This window comes from Passer montanus, unplaced genomic scaffold (genome assembly GCF_014805655.1).
Source record: "Passer montanus isolate IOZ18808 unplaced genomic scaffold, ASM1480565v1 scaffold73, whole genome shotgun sequence".
NCBI classification, from domain to species: domain Eukaryota; kingdom Metazoa; phylum Chordata; class Aves; order Passeriformes; family Passeridae; genus Passer; species Passer montanus.
In genome coordinates, this window is record NW_024372481.1 from 3,016,591 (window position 1) to 3,033,230 (window position 16,640).

The window sequence follows — 16,640 nt, forward strand, 5'->3', positions numbered from 1 at the left end:
CGAGAGGAACGGGAGAGGAACGGGAGGAGCGGGGCTGAGGGACGAGAGGAACGGGAGAGGAGCGGGGCTGAGGGACGAGATCGGCCGGGAGAGGAACGGGAGGAACGGGAGGAGCGGGGCTGAGGGAGGAGAGATGGAACGGGAGAGGAGCGGGAGGAGCGGGGCTGAGGGGCGAGGTGGAAGGGGAGAGGAACGGGAGGAGAGGCGCTGAGGGAGGAGCTCGGGCAGAGGGCGGAGCGGGGCTGGGGGCGGAGCTCGATCGGAGGCGGAGCTCAATCGTAGGGTGGAGCGGAGCTGAGGGAGGAGCTCGGGCGGAGGGCGGAGCTCAGTCGGAGGCGGAGCTCGGTTGGAGGGTGGAGCGGGGCCGGAGGCGGAGGTGGGGTGGAGGCGGAGCTCGGGCGGAGGGCGGAGCGGCGCTGAGGGAGGAGCTCTGTCCAAGGGCGGAGCGGGCCCGGGGGCGGAGCGGGCCCGGGGGCGGAGCGGGCCCGGGGGCGGAGCGGGCCGCCCTCGGTGGCTCGGAGCGGAGCAGCCTCCGCGGGCCGGGCCGGGCCGGGCCGGGCTGAGCTGAGGGAACCCGCCCGCTCCCCGGGCCCGGCCCCGCCGCCGTTTGGGGCCGTTGGTGTGGGGCTCTAACGGATTCTGCTCCGGGAGACCCGATTTTTTAACGTGCTGTAACAGATGCGGTGCTAAAAGGCGTTCTGTTTCCTTTAAATGACTCGTGCCCGGGATTTTCTCGTGTGGAACCCATTTCTGTTTGATTTGCAGGTGCTGCCAGGCCTTGAGGGCTCCAGTGGCGCTGGAGATGCAGTAAGCGGTGGGTGAGGCTCACAACTCGCTCTCGGCGTTCGGAGGCTTTACCCGGGAGTGCCAGCGGACCCAGCCCTGGAGGCCGTGGCTCTCCGCAGGGCCTGGCTGTCTGGGGCCGTGCAGCAGCAGAATGTTCGCCAAGCTGAAGAAGAAGATCGCCGAGGAGGCGGCGGTGGCTCCCAGGCCCGGCGGGGCCCGCATGCCCCGCTCTGTCAGCCGGGAATCCATCACGTCCGTGGGGGCAGACTCCGGAGACGACTTTGTGAGTTACACCTGCCTTTGAAATCCTTCTCTGGCAGTATTTTTATTACGGTTTCTCCGACAACCATTTGAAGTCTAGTGTGTGATTTGAAAACGTGCCGTGGTGCCTTTGTAAGTGTATCTCCTAATGCATAAATGTATCATTAGCTTGAGCGAAATTAAATATTGAAGAGAAAACGTTTGTTAAACGTGGTAGTTGCCAGGAGGCTTCCATGCCCGTGTGAACAGTTTTCGTTTTGCCTCTTGGTCCCTGGTGCTCTTCCTACCTGAGACATTGTAAATATCTCTCCCCTCAAAACTATTGTAGCTCCTCTCTTTCTTTATAAAACATTGTTCCAACAAGTGCTAAAGTTCCAGGAGCGTGTGGGTTAAAGCAGGCCCTGGAATGCTCTGGATGGCTGGCTGTCACGTTTGTGAAAGCCTGGATTAAGGCAGTGTCACCCCACTGCAGAGCCAGCAGCAAGGCTCTCTTCGGTGTCTGCAGACAGTTGAGCTTTAAATAATTTTTTCTTGATGCTCAGCTGGAATTTCAGTTTTGTTAAGCAGGGATTTGGAGCCCCTAATGTTTACAAAGATGTTATAATGGAAATATACTAGTCTTGTATTTTTCTGAGGAGTTTTTTTCTTTAGCACTTAGGAAATTGTCATATAGAAATTTTGGTTGCCATCTTGCAGGTTTGTAGAATAGAAAGCAAATAATGGCAGACAAATAATGAAATGGTAAAACAAATGAAATAATGAAATGGCAAAACAGATAGTTAATTTGAGTGGTCTTCAGAAAAGCTCCAAGAGTTAGTTGTTTTATCAATATTCATTTAACTGCTCTTGCTGTTGACTTTGATGGAGTAAAAGCCACCAGAGGACTCATAAGTCAGTTATGCAGCAGATTTTGTGTGGACAGATTGCTGCATCAGGGCTTCAGTGAGTTTGTCCCCCCTGAAGAGCATCACTGCTCCTCTTTAATCACGTTGATTTTCAGGACTGTCTCTGACCTTTCCTGGTGCCTGTGCTGTGGAGCCTGCTTTCCTCCCCCTCAGTGACTCCACTGCCCCATCTCCTCAGTGGCAGTTTGGGCAAACAGCCCCAGCCCCAGCTCCTTCCCAAGCCTGTGCTCTGGGGAGCAGCCAGCCTGGCACTGTTAATCCTTGCTGCTTTTCCTTTGCAGCATTTCTAACACATTCTGCTGTGCTAGTAGAGTTTTCCCCTCTATGGGGAAAAACAAGTGCTATTCCTAGGCAGGAGAGTGTTATTATCCCAGATTTAATGTATGGCAAGATCACTTTTCCTGAATTTTGTAAGTGACAGAGTGTTGCTTTTCTCCCAAGGCTTCTGATGGAAGCAGCTCCAGAGAGGATCTTTCATCCCAGTTGTTAAGAAGAAATGAACAAATAAGAAAACTGGAGGTGAAGCTATCTGGTATGTGCCATGATAGATATAAAACTTGTTACTTTAGGAAATGTTTTTCCTTTGAATTTACATGATTTAATTTATTAAAAATCCATGGGGTTAGGGTCTTTTGAAAATTGATTTGTAGCAGCCCTGTTGATTGACAACAAGGGAGCATCCAATATCATTAATATTTTATGAAGGCAACTGGGTCTTTGCTGATTTCAACAATACATTTGTGTGATTCCTTGGAACAGCTGGGATAGCTTTCTGTCCCATGTTTCAAACAGCATCTGCCCCCACTGTGTGTATGGTTTGTTTATCATAGGGTCTGAGCTTTCTGACAGTAACACAGTGCCATCCTTAAAGAAGTGGACTTGGAAATGAAGAAGAAACAAAGAATTCAACATAAAACAGTCCTGAGACTTTTTTCTTTTTAATTCCTTGTTCTGTAAAGCTGTAGTGAAGGCTGGCACTGCTCCCCATCCCTGTTGTGGGGAGGGAACCAGAGACTGGCCTGAACTGTGTTACACTGCTGCTTCTCAAAGCTCAAGGGAGGCCTTGAAAAATCAGGAGAGGTTACAGCCAGATAAGGATTATTTTGATTTATTCAGGAGACTTATTGAGCTTCTGTTCAGTTCAAGAAAATATAGGCTACAAAAATTATTTCCCATTGAATGTGAAAGGCCCAAGTGCTCATCTGCTTGCACAAGGTAAAGTTAAAAGTGCTGGCTGGTGCTTAACACAGGAGAGGGAGGCTCTGGGTATCAGGAGTCTCATGCAGGCACCCAGCCAGGGAGTAAATCCTCTTTTCCATCATACAGGAGCCTCTCCAGGTGTGTGTGTGCTCTGTTTTGGTTTATATTCCCTGCCTGTCAGCTCTGCTGAGCGAGGCTGAGGGCAGTGCTGTGGGACTGCAGCAACCAGCAGATGGATGCAATGGCCATGAATTAACCCTTCCCTGCAGCCTGCAGTGCCAGGCACCTTTCCTCAACAGAGTGAAATGTGTCACTGCTCTGGGATGAACTACAAAGGAGGGACAGTTGTTCATTCTCTGGTTCTGCTCCTGTCTGTGTGACTGACACCCCTGGGACAGGCCCTTCTGTTTGTGCCAACCCTGTGGACAGTACAGAACTATTTGCTTGTGTTCATTGTTGTGGTCACCCAAGTTTTCCTCAGCAGGAATGATTTTCTGATTGAGAAAATCATTGTCATTTGCCACTCATCCTTTTTTCTTTTCTTTTTTTTTTTTTTTTTTTTTTTTTTTCCTTTTTGTGTTACCCTAAACTTCTCCTTCCCCAATGTCTGTCCATTCCCGGTCTGTTCTTCTCCCTCCTCTCACAAGATTATGCTGATCAGATCCGAAATCTGCAGAAGATAAAAGAGAAGCTTGAAAATGCATTAGAAAAGCATCAGGATTGTACGTATTTTAATTTTTTTCCTTTTTGTTCAGTTCAGTTGAAAATTGCTGTGGTTGGAAGGAAGAAGGTTTGGTGTAGAGGTGTGCTAATGATTTCCTTTCAAACTGTGCACCTCTGTGGTGTGAACAATTAGAACATGAGCTGTTACCTTATTTACAGCATAAAGAGCAGCAGCAGTGTGTTGAATGAAGTTGTTATTATACTCCTTCTGCCAGATCTGGGGCTAACATGCAGGAAAGACCTTTTGCAAACTGCAGCTTTGTTCTAATCCAGCAAGGAGCAGGAGTCCTGTCTGCTGTTAGCTTTGGCTCTTTGCCAGCCTGCAAGTGTGAGGGAATGAGTAGCACAGCGCTAGTGCTACACTCAAGATGGGGCTAATTAGTTGCAGAATGATCTCTTTAAAGTTATAAATAACTTACAGGAAAGTGAGAAGTAATTTTAAAAGATGAGTTTTTAATATAGCTGCTGGTTCTCTGTTGATAGCCTCCATGAGGAAGTTTCAGGAGCAGAATGAAGCTCATCAGGCCAGTCGAGCCAAGATGGCTGAAGGAATGGCTTTGGCCTTGGAAAAAAAGGACAAGGTAAGAGAGCTTGAGCAGGACTTCAGACTCTCATGACCCTGATGTTTTAAGCAGGCGTTGCTATTTATTAAAATAATTGTTCAGCCCTGTGGGAGTGTGCCAGTGCTGAGGGAAGGAGGGAGTGCTGAGCTCAGTGCCAGGAGTGGTGCAGGACTTGTCACTGCTCAGACTGTTCCGACTGGTTTTAACAGGAGCCCACAAAAATTCCTAATGAAAGGTTAAGCTTGTGCTTGGGTAAGATTCAATGGCAGTAGGCCTGTTGTTACATCTATTTTACTTGCATAAACTTCTGTATTTGGGTAGCATGAATGATTTCTCAGCCTTTATCTGTGTGAGCACTGGCTGTTTCTGTACTGCTGCTGATTATTTTTTTAATCATTACCAAAACTTGCTATTTGCTAACAGTACAAATTCTTCTTTTTCCTTTTCTTTTTTTTTTTTTAAGCCATAATTGCTGTCCTTGAAAATCTGCAAATGGATTTTGATATCTTTTTTTCCTCCTTTCTTTCTTTCTTGTTCAGGAGTGGATGGAGAAACTCAGTCAAGTTGAAAAGGTAATTAACCTTGGATGTTTTTATCAGGGGTGTAGTGTGTCTCTGTGTGTATTTGCAAACACCATCCTGCACACTTCCAACTCTATCAGAACTTGACTCTTTTAGCCCTTTTTATTATTTTGTCTTTGTTCAGTGGGAGAGGCCAATAATTTGCTTTTTGTTACGAGCCCAAATGCTTGGGGAGGTCTTTCTGGTTTTATTTTTCAGTGGGGAAGTAAAGAACGATGGGTTGTGATGGGAAAGTTGTCCTTCTGTAAGGTGGAACATTGTCCATTTTTAAGAGTTCAGCTTAGGTGGTCATTGGTGGCATTGCAATGAATTCAGATTTATTTTATGTTTTTTTGGAGTTTGGTAATTTTGACTATGACATGAATCTGAAAGGATTTCAGTTCTGTATGGAGCACCGTCAGGAGCTGTATGGCTGCAAGACAAGATTTCTTTCCCAGAGAGTTTACCTGAACTGCCATTTACTTGACATGAGCATACAGATATCCTTTGGTTCTGTTCATTTATCAGGAAAAAAAAATGCTTCAAGCACAGTTACAAGAAATGAGGGAGCAGAGTTTGAACCTTTTCCAAAAAAGAGATGAAATCGATGAACTGGAGGGCTTTCAGCAGCAGGAAATTGCCAAAGTTAAACACATGGTAAGAATATTTTAAACTTTTTATTCCTAAAATTTTTACTAGGATATTAAGTTAGTGGTAGCCCAGCATTCATTTTTTCAGCCTTTTTGCCTGTACACAGATTTGGTTGGTGTCAAAATGCTAACAGTAGGTACTGAACACAATATTACATAGTTTATTATCTCAATTCAGCCCACAGATTAGTGAAACAGACAGGTTTCAGTGGAAAGGTTTATCGGTGTTATTTATCCGTAAAGCCAAAGATAATCTTCTGATCTTCAGCTTTTGAAAAAGGAAGAGTCCTTGAGCAGAGCAGAGCAGGAGCTGGAGGCGCGTGCGCAGGAGCTGAGCCAGGCGCGGGCGGAGCTGCAGGAGGCCAGGGCCGAGTCCTCAGAGCTGAGCAGGGAGCTCCAGCAGCTGCAGCAGCACCTCCTGCAGCTGGAGGCCCGCAGGTACGGAGCTGGGCGTTTCACAGGAGCAGTGGATGTCTTTCCTCTCTATTTTTCCTTCATGCTCACTTCTGTCTCTTTGGAAGAGTTCATACATGTTGTGAGTTGACTGAATTTCTGCTATGGCCAGGGGGGTATAAATGCCAAGCCAATTATACTACTTTTTTGTAAATTATTTCCTTTTTTCATAGTTTGAATGCTTAACTGTCACTTTTTTTAAAATGTAATAGAGAGTTGACTGAATTTCTGCTATGGCCAGTGGGGTATAAATGCCAAGCCAATTATAGTACTTTTTTTTGTAAATTATTTCCTTTTTTCATAGTTTGAATGCTTAACTGTCACTTTTTTTAAAATGTATAATCAAGCAGTGATTGATGATGGTGGCTGGTTTTAGGACAAGAAAATTTTGTTGATGTCCATTTTCATAAGCAGCAGAATTATCTGCTAAAGATTATTTTTCTGGAATGGTGTGTCACTTGTTTTTATTCTCTTTCTGTGAAGAGATGAACTAATGACAGCTGAGACAAATGCAGAAAATAAGATCACTGCTCTGGAGTTAAGAGAACGAGAGCTACAAACTGTCATTCAGCAGCTTTCTGTAGACTTGCAAAATGTAAGTTTGAGCCAAGTGAGATTTAATTCAAAGAGCTCCATGTCTGCAGAAGTTAGATTAGATATCAGTTCTGTGGTGTTGGAAATTTAAGTTTCAAAGTAAGTAGTTTCTCAAAATGTTTAGGCTCGAGTGGCTGGTTCTGGTTGTGAGAAGAGACTGGAAATGTTACAAGTGGAGCATGAATCTCTGAAGGTGGAATATGAGCAACAGAAGCAAAAGGTGAGGTGCTTTCAGATGCATTGTTGCTGCTGGTGTAAGGGTGCACATTTGGGTAATGCACACCTTTGTGTAGTTGCAAGTTTGGTGTCCAGAAAGTGTTCCAGGATCATATTGTCTTTTCAAATAGGATTTTCCTTTCTACTGACATTTCCGGAAGTCAAACCAGGACAGATCATCTGAAAGCTTCATTACAAAAAAGATTCTGTGATTTCTCATTCTCACAGATGACTTTTGAACTTGCTGAGAGAGACAGACTTACTGAACAGCTGCAGGAAAAGGTGTCTTCCCTGGAAAAAAAGCTGGAAAGAAATCTCTCAGGAGATGAACACATGCAGGAGCTGCTCAAAGAGGTAATCACACAGTTAAAGGCTGCTTAGAAGTACACTATTAGTGAGTTGTTTGGTTTGGGTTTTTTAGGTCATACATTGCTTCTCACCCATGGGAAGAAAGCTGCTGATGTCACACAGCCACGTTTGTCCTGGCAGTGTGTTTTGGCACCCTGTGCTGGGCAGAACGTGTGGGTGGCTGCCCTGAGCCTGTTTGTGTAGCCCCTGCACAGATGTCTGTGCTGGCCTTTCTGCATTGTCTGGTTGGTCATTGCATCTGACTGCTTAGAAGGAAGAGAGCAGCTTTCTGCCATCCCCCCAGGAGGTGGAACAGTTGGGAGTTTTTCTAATTAATCCTCACAAGCACACTGAATGCTTTCCCTTGTTCTTTGGCAAGGCAGTGGGGCAGGGAGGGGAACTGTTTGCACATAGGTGTGCAAACAGAATGTTGTATGCTGGAAACCTCAGCCTCAGGAGTGCTAAACAACAGCTGAAAACAAACTTAGCTGTGGTTAATCCCTTTTTTCTCATTGCTTCTTGGTCTCTTTCTCAAGCACTGATGCTCCTGCTCAGAATCAGCCTGGAGCAATGTTTCCCCAGCTGGGTCTTGGGGATGTTTGCTTTTCCCTGGTCAGAGTGCCTACAAACACATCACCTTGGTGTTGCTGTGACAAAAGGACTTGGCTTAGTAAACTCAAGGCAGTTTAAAGTTATCTAGAGATATTAAAACATTCTGTCCCATTTTATTTTGACCTTATAAATGAAATTAAAAGGAAAATTTTTATCAACCCCCCCAACTCATGTCTTTGTCCATCCTTGCTTGTGTTCTTCACCTCGATGTCATCTTCAGAAAGCTGCTCTTGAGCAGAGGCTGGAGGAGAGCAGGCAGCAGGTGCTGACAGACAGGACACAGCACAGCGAGGTTCTGACCCGGCTGGAAGCACAGGTGAGCAGCTTCTCTGTCTCTGTGGTTTCAGGGATTTAATGTTTACCCTCCCCTCCTGGGCCACTCTGTAGTATGCAAAATTTTTAGATAACATAGATGCCAGTGGATAAGGAATTTAATTAATGATGTAATTTTAGAATAAAGAACTGGAAGAGAAACTACGGATTGCAACAGAAACATTGAAAAAGAGCAAAGAAGCAGCTGCTGACCAGGATCTGAAGATCCAGAAGCTGGTGAGTGTCCTGCATGTTTCACTGACCAGTGACAGATCAGTCTTCAGCATCCCCAGAGACAATCACTTCTCTGTTTTGTTATTCAAGTGTTTGTTTTCTTGCTGTTTGTCTCCTGAACTCTGGTCTGTGAGTACATGACACTGCTGCCAAAGGAATAATGTTCCTTAGTTTGAGAGTGTCTCATGGAATGGTGTCTGATCTTGTCAGAAAGATGTCAAAATACAATTCTATTAATGTTGTTTTCTTTATTCTCTTAAGCAAACTGATCTAGAGCGTGAAAGAAAACAACTGCAGCAACAGATTTTAAGTGAGAAACATCAGTATGATGAGAAAGTTACTGGGCTGGAGTCTCAGATTGCTGCTCTTGAAAAAGCTTGGGAATTGGATAAAACAACAACTCAGAACAAGATTGTAAGTACAGACACTGTCTGGTGGGCTGTGAGAGTCTTCACAGCATGATTTTAACACAGCTTGTAGAGCTTGCTTGTTGTCTGGATGTTCTTATTCATCACTCCTGGCATTATAAGAGAATATAATCATACTTTGAGGCACTAAATATGAGCAAAACATTAGATTTGTTTAATTGTTTAAACAACGTATTAGAATAATAGTACTGTGTATTTAAACACTCTTTATTTTACAGAGCCAATTGGAAAAGGAAAATGAAAACCTCAAGGGAAGCAAAGAAGGGTATGAGAGTTCTTTAAAACAACAAGAGTGTGAACTGAACAGGCTAAAGGTAAGGGCTGGACTGGGAGCTGGCAGTGTCTTGGGACAGAGCTGAGGCTGGGCAGCAGCAAACAGCACAGGGGGCCACACTCAGTGCTTGGAGGCCTCTTCTGTTCAGCTTGCAGGTACTTGGAGCTGTAAATCATCTCTGGTACTCAGCAGAAATGTGTTTGAGAAGCATTACAAAGGGCTGATCCTTTTCTGACCCAGAATGCTTGGGTCTGCCTAAATCAGGCAGAAATAAAGCATTCCCATATTGTCAGGGATGTGAAGAGCTTGGAAATCCTGTTAGCAGTGGTGAATACAGAATGGTTCAACATCAGATTCCACTCACAGTGTTCAAACCAAAAAGTTTAAGACTTAAATTAGTTGGGTGTTTACAGTTTATCCAATTTTGACTGTGATTTTAGGTGGTTGAAATTTTTTTCATAGCTACTCCTGGTTGCACAATTGGAATAAAGATCTGTTGTAGCATGCTAGCTCTTGCATATGCAGAGAACAGCAGTCAGTAAAGCAAACCTAACTCACTTGGAAATTGTAGTGTGTCAGAACACTCTAATTGTAGTCCTAGTAGACTTGGGGTTAAAGAGGACTGACTTGATTTAGTTGTCTCACACACATAACCTCTCAATTAATTCTGGTGTGCAGAATGAGATGAGCAGCAGAGAAACTGTCAGTGTGGAAATTGCCAAAGCCTTGGAAGACACGAGGAAACAGAGAGAGGAATTACAGCAGCAGGTTGGTTAATAATGACTGTTTTAAAATGTATTTGAGACGTCCCAAGCTTTCAAAGAGCAGACTAGGTTTGGATTTATTTATCCTAACATTCAAACCCTTGGTTAGAATCATATCCACAGCCTGTGAAACAGCAGTGGTTGCCTCAGTAAATCAGAGTCTGTCATCTGTGAGGTGTTGCTGTCTCAGTGTACTGGCCATGAGGAGCCTCTGACATCTGGCAGATTCTTTGAAAGAAACCTGTTTGCTCTGGTTAGTTCCTTTCAGTGCCTGTGTCAAATGTGGGTTCCTCCAGAGCAGAGCAGGGGTAAAATTGTACATTTCCTCATAGGGAGGAGCTTGTATCCAGTACCAAATGTCACTTCTAGGTAGTCTTGTTTTGCTCTTCCTGTATAAAAAATAGTGGATAATGTGAGCTTGTGTTTGCTTAAAGTAGGAACTGTCAACTGAGCAAGTTTGGCTGGAGTTAGTCCCATTTTTGGGTCCTTTATTCTTCTGGGGCTGCTGTAGATCTGTGCTTGCTGGGCCAGATCTGTGTGGAAGGGGTTTAAGGCCATCTCCTGCTTTGCTCAGGGGCTCTTGCAGCTGCCACATGCTGGCTGTGACAATCTGATGGTGGCACAGAAGCCAGGTGGGGTTTAGCTCTTCCAGTAATCACTTCAGTGCTTGTTACTGAGGGCAGCATTGTGGAGGTGGTGCCTGCTGAGCCTTGAGGATGTTGGATCTTTCAACACCCTCTTCCTGTTTGATATGTTTAATGGCTCCTGTTAATTGTTTTTCTGCTTTGAAGGTTTCACATCTGAATACTCTAATAAAGGACAAAGACCAGCTGATTGATGAAAAATGTGATCTGCTGCTAAAGCAGAAGGAAGAACTGAACCAACTCAGTCAAGGTTAGACCAAATGAGTCTACTGCATCCCAGACAACTTTAAATAGAGTCTCTAGTTCTGGCCTTGCCTGGTAGATTGTAATTTTTCTAGATTTCTCTTCCATATTTAATCTTTTAGCATTTTCAAAATGGTTCATTGTTCACTAACAATTGGACAGTCTCTCTTCTGTCTTTCTGTCTCTCCCCTGGCTTTCTGTCTTCATGACAGACCAAATGGATTAGAACCTCCCATCTGATGTGCAGCACTGATACTAAGCAGGTCTCTCCTTTCCCAGACCATGAAGCTGTCTTGCTGCAGGTGCATCAGTTACAGCTGGACATAGAAGCACGCCAGAGCCAGGCAGTGGAGATGGAGAAAACAGCAAGAAAAGAAATTGATGAGCTGAAGCTGCAGGTGCAGGAGTGCCTGTTGGCCAGAGAGCATGAGAAAAATGTGAGTGCTGTTGCAAATCCATTTTCTCAGACTTCCTGGGGAAAGAGGGAGGTGTGCAGGAGCCCCCCAGTTCTGTCCTGCCTGGACAACCAAAAGAAGTCTGCCTTTCTCCCTGGGGGATGTTCTTGGGCTGCAAAAGTCATGGTATCTCTCCATGTTTATTTGTATAGGTTTTAGAACTGGAGGAATCAACGAGGGCCTTGAACAATGAGCATTGCCCAGAAAACTCTGTGGTGGAACAGAATGGAGAGGTGGCAGCTGCAGATGTTGTTCAACTTCAGAAGGATAACAGAGAGCTGGAACAGCAAATTGCTGAGAAAAACAAGGTGAGCAGAAAGAGCTGGTAGTCTTTCCCCTTTTAATTAGGAGGCCAGTAGTTGGTGCTGCCCGTGCTGCAGCCTTCAAAGGACAGGCCATTCCATTTGAATCCAGTGTGCTGTGAGTAAATGCTTTTCTCTGGATTGCACAAGTGTCTTCCAGCCATGAATAAAACTGCAGCAAGAGCTGCATGAATCCTGATCTATTTTGGCAGAAAGATGCACCAAATGATGCTATTTACAGCCTTCCTGCAGAGTGACTTCGGTTCAGCTCCACGGCGCTGTCACATGAAAGCCCAAGTGTCCTGTCACATGCCTGCTGCTGTGTGCAGCTGGCAAGGCAGGGCTTTCAGGTTGCCTCTTCACAGCTGTCAGTGCTGATTCATTATTATTTCATTCAGTACTTGTTTACCATGGGTTTTTCCAGATAGCTGGGGGTCCTGACAATGAATACTGTGTTAAACTCTCCTTTGCTGTGCTTACAGATGATAAAGCAACTTCAGCAAAGAATGACAGAACTCAAGAAAACTCTCCAGAAAGAGCTGGTAAGGGTTGTGTGTTTTCAGTCTCTTCAGGTGGCACTTGCTGGCAGGTACTTGCACTGTTATTCCAAAAGCTTGACTGCTAATTCCCACTGCATCCTTCTGCAATGGTTTATCTCTCCAAGAAAACAAAAATCTATTAAAAATAAAATTAACAGAGGTTTTAAAATTGTTATTTTTGCTCTGATGTTGAAAATTATTCTGAAGAAAGCCCACGTTTGAAAGGCTCAAAGGAGATTAGTGGAAGGAGAAAATTACCAAGGGATAGTTCCCACCATGGAGCCAGCTCCATGCTGGTTTGAGAAATGTACACAGAACACTGGCATCAGCCAGCTCCTGCCCTGGAGTGAGGGAGAGCTGGAGACACTCCTGTGCTGTGACCCCTTGATGGATGAGCAGCTGTTGATGCCCAGTTTGTACCCACCTCAGTGGGTACAACCTCTCTAGATATCCTGAACCCAGACCCCTCCCAGTGTCAAGCTAACAGCATCTGCAATGTGCTTCTTTTTCTTCTGTGGGTTGTTTTTTTCTGTAGAAAATAAGGCCTGACAGTGAGGTACCTGAGCTGCGTGCAACTTCTGAAGTGCCTAATGCTTCTGTGACTGTCACCAACAACTCTGACTTGAACGACTCCAGGGAGATCAACTTCGAGTACCTCAAACATGTGGTACTAAAGTTCATGTCCTGCAGGGAATCCGAGGTAAAGGTGCCACTCATCTTCTCTTTCTACATCTGTCTTCCTCTAGAAATTGGCACCTGTCGCCCCCTAAGGACACTTTATGCCAATTCCATAATTTTGCAATTAAAAAGTGTACAGTGAGGGCAATAAAACAAAATAGCTGACAGCAACGTGTTTGGAACACAGCTCTGTGGTCTCTTGCAGGCATTCCATCTCATTAAAGCTGTGTCTGTGTTACTGAATTTTTCACAAGAGGAAGAAAACATGCTCAAAGAAACTCTGGAGTACAAGGTAAGGGTTCTGTGCCATATGTAGTCTCTAATGAGACAATGAAAATTCCTAGATGCTGGGAGATTAGGAAAAGTGTCTTTTTTCTAAATGTTAGCTACAATAATAAATGTAATTTATTATAACATGCATGCCAGGAATTGTTCCTTTCAGTGAGGGAAATGGCAGCTTTCTGGTGCTCAGAGGAGTTGGAGCAGAGCTTTGCCCAGTGGACTTGATCTGTGGGGAGAAGCTGGGAGCTCCTTGCTCAAACAGAGTCAGTGTTTAACAGCAGAGCCTAATTCTGGGCTTGTCCTTTTGGCACTGGGCTCAGCCACCAAGATCTGTGTCTCCTTTCCATGGGCTGAGATCTGCATGGCCCTGGCTCTGTGGTGGTCAGGGAATGTTCAGCAGTGGGTGCTGCCTCAGCTCCAGGTCCTGCATCATCCCTGCCCATGCAGGGAGCTGGCATGTTCAGTCTGCAGATGAAGAGATTTCCTCCCCATCTGGTTCAGGGAACACTAATGCTACACTGACTAAAGGCACTGTGTTTAAATGACTGTAGAGTTCTAACCTGAAATTATTTTAAAGGAATATGTAAGTATAATCTTCAGTCATTTTCAGCTGTGGGAAGTGGGTGCTGTTCCTTCCTGATCTGATGGTGTGAAGCTGCCTCCACTTCTTCAGGCTGGAGTCTGCAGCATTCTGATATATAAATAGTTTTTTCCATCAAATGATGAGAACATGGCCATGTTATTTCTTTTTCACTCCTTGAAAGGGTGCCCCTGTGTGATGTGTGCTGTGCTGTTGTGTCCTAGATGTCCTGGTTTGGGTCAAAGCCATCTCCCAAAGGCAGCATCCGGCCGTCCATCTCCAGCCCAAGGACTCTGTGGCCTTAAGGGACCCCGAAGGTGGCAGGCAGTATCCAGGCACTTCTTTCTGTGAAAAGAATGCTGAACACACTGCTCCAGGTGTGTCTTAATCACTGTCATTGCAGTATTTTGTACAAGAACTTCTGGCTCTGTTTACAAAACTGATACTGTGCAAGGAGACACTTTCACTACAGACTGGAACAGCTCTGGGCTGGAGTCAGGGAGCACCTGGGTGTCTGTGATGGAGCAGCTCCTTGTGCTCCTCCCTGCTGGGTCCCAGAGGGCTCTGAGGCCTCGCTGACAGCAGGGCTGCCAGTTCAGCTCTCGGGATGCTGGTTCCAGCTGCTGTTCCAGGCTGCTGCAGTCCAGTGGCTCTGGGCACAGAAAAGCTGCTTGGCTGGCTGTGGGAAGCCAGCAGTGAGAAATGTGTTGGCAGAACAGTGTTGAGAGTGGGATGGGTTGCAAAGCCTTTCACAGGACAGGAGCAGGAGCTTTAACCAAAAAAGAACTCTGCCTTGCCTTCTAATACTGACATTAACTAATGGTTGGCATTTTTTCATATCACTGTGTAATTTAAGGTGCATTTATCCTGGCCTGCAGCCCTCAAGGCTGCATGTTGATTATTTAATTTGAGAGCACAACTTTAGAGTTGTCTGATTTTACTTTTCTTAAAGAAAAATAATATTTAAAATGGTCTTAATTATAGTACCTAATCCTCAGTCGCCTTTAAAACTAATCCATTAGCCTGTTCCATGGGTTGTTAGCAGTGGGAAAAGAGGTCAGAAACCATTTTAAATTTTTAAAGCTGAGTTCCAGGTGTTGTAAATCCACACTGAAAAAGTACCTTTTATTTTAAAAAAATTAAAATCTAGTTACAAAGGGTGAAGAATGCTGGTACTAAACATTTTGATTCATTTTTTTTTCTTCCAAGTCTGCTAGCAACAAATCCTCATAACCAGGATCTGCCTCTTTGGTTGTGGTTTTCTGTACTTCAAATACTGATGCTTAAAAACTGTTATGAATATGTTAACTGTTAACTTCTGACTATTATGGTAATCTAAATGCTGCTCATGAGAGGTTTGAGGGCAAAATTCAACTCTTAGTGAACAAGTTGTGGTTCCAGCAGCTTGTTTTCCTAATACAATAAGGACAGGGGCCAAGGGGACATTTCCTCCCTGGAAGCACAATTTTGGCCAGTTAATTAACACCACTGCAAAATCTGGATCCAAGTGGGAAGCAGCACTAAGTCTGACTGCTGAAAACTGAGACCTATTTCCAAAAATCTGTACATGTATGGAATCCAGTGAGCATGCTGCAGTTCTGGGAATTCTCTGACAAGCTGATGCTCCTGTTAAACATATTCAGGATAATTCAAGCTTTCTCCAGTGCTCCAGCAGGAGGTGAATGTGCTGAGCCAGAGGATCCAGAGCCTGCTGCTCTCCCAGACACAGGTACTCCCAGGGGCTGTTCCTGGGCCCAGGTGCTGCTCCCCAGTTAGAGCCAGGCTGGATTTGTCTGAAGTTAAGAAAACCAACAGGATTTTTTGGTACAAAAGCTTTTTTGTACTTTGACTTTTGGACAAAGCTTGTCCAAAGTCTTTAGTAACCAGATTCATGGCACTTCCAGCCAGGATAGAGCATGGAAGGGTTCAGCCCTGCTCTGCTCTGAAAATAGACAATCAAAAAGTACATTTATTTCAATTATTATTCAATTATCTTTACTGAGATAAGGCAGGATGGAATATCCCTGTTGGTTCCAGGAAGATTTTATTCTCTGAGATCTTTTCCTTTCTAATGTCCCTTTGCCCTGCCCTGTTTCTGTGGGACCAGGGATCAGGACTCCCTCACTCCCACTGCTCCCTGCTGAATGACTGTTGGGTTTATGCTGATCTCCAAAGGTTACTGCTGAACAGAAAGGAAAGCAGGACAGGCAGCCTGGAACGGAGTGACAAAGTAAAATCTTATGTTATATATTCACTAACAACTTCAGTTTCAGATCCCAAAGCTCATAAAGGATCAACTTACCATAAACTGTTCGTAAGTGTTGAATTTTTGTTAGGTATCAGAGCAAGACTGGTGTGTATACATGTATTAAAAAGCTAATGCACTTTCCCTTGTCTCAGAACAGTGGTTATACATAATCCTTTCTATCACCATTGGACTTCTTTCCTTCTATGCTGTAAATATGGATTGTATGATGAAACACTATGAAATTTGTGGTGCAATACATTTTGGATCAAACCCCTAATCTTGATTTCCTTCTTTTTATAGTTCTGGTTATCTCCCCTGGGATGCTATAGCTATTTAAAATCGACTTTTAAACCATGACCCAAACCCCACCTTTGCCCAGGGTGAGGATGGGTGTGCCAGCTGTGCCACCAAGGCCTCCCACAGGGAGTTGTGCCACAATGAGCTGTGCCACTGCTGCTTCCAAAATCCCTCCCAGCAGGACCAGCTGCTGCTGCACTTTGAGCAGCTGATGGAAGCCAGGGCTGGGTGGAGCTGAGGCTCCCCAGGCAGCTGCTCCTTGGTGCCAAAGGGCAGGGAGCCCAGCCAGAGGGACCAGGGGACAGCCATGGAGCCAGGAGCTGGGTCCTGCCTGGGCAGGGCACACACTCACACTAAACCACAAGTGCTGAAGTATCTGCTCGACTTTCTAGCGTGGATAAGAACATAAAAATCAAACCCAGGGTGCTTACTGTGTGTTCTGTTCAGAGCATCTTGTAAGTCTTGATTGGGACAGCTGAACTCACTCCC

The 16,640-nt window shown here is 45.0% G+C and overlaps 1 protein-coding gene across 1 annotated transcript; it reads left to right on the forward strand.

Annotated features, from left to right (window-relative positions):
* Positions 1–520: 520 nt before the first annotated feature.
* On the forward strand, positions 521–16,124 carry GOLGA1 (golgin A1). Its single transcript, XM_039730630.1, has 22 exons — positions 521–1,069; positions 2,394–2,484; positions 3,800–3,874; positions 4,359–4,456; positions 4,978–5,010; positions 5,527–5,655; positions 5,917–6,086; positions 6,585–6,696; positions 6,820–6,915; positions 7,140–7,265; positions 8,092–8,187; positions 8,325–8,420; positions 8,679–8,831; positions 9,064–9,159; positions 9,798–9,887; positions 10,675–10,777; positions 11,050–11,207; positions 11,378–11,533; positions 12,010–12,069; positions 12,602–12,766; positions 12,950–13,036; positions 13,831–16,124. The coding sequence occupies exons 1-22, from the start codon at positions 938–940 to the stop codon at positions 13,909–13,911; spliced, it is 2,403 nt and encodes an 800-aa protein (XP_039586564.1). The 5' UTR covers positions 521–937; the 3' UTR covers positions 13,912–16,124.
* Positions 16,125–16,640: the final 516 nt, after the last annotated feature.

Excerpts from the sequence above, each read along its gene's own strand:
- GOLGA1 (XM_039730630.1), top strand. The coding sequence starts at position 938 with ATGTTCGCCAAGCTGAAGAAGAAGATCGCCGAGGAGGCGGCGGTGGCT. Across the intron at positions 3,875-4,358 it reads ATTAGAAAAGCATCAGGATT|CCTCCATGAGGAAGTTTCAG; the intron begins GTACGTATTTTA and ends CTCTGTTGATAG. Across the intron at positions 12,767-12,949 it reads TGTCCTGCAGGGAATCCGAG|GCATTCCATCTCATTAAAGC; the intron begins GTAAAGGTGCCA and ends GGTCTCTTGCAG.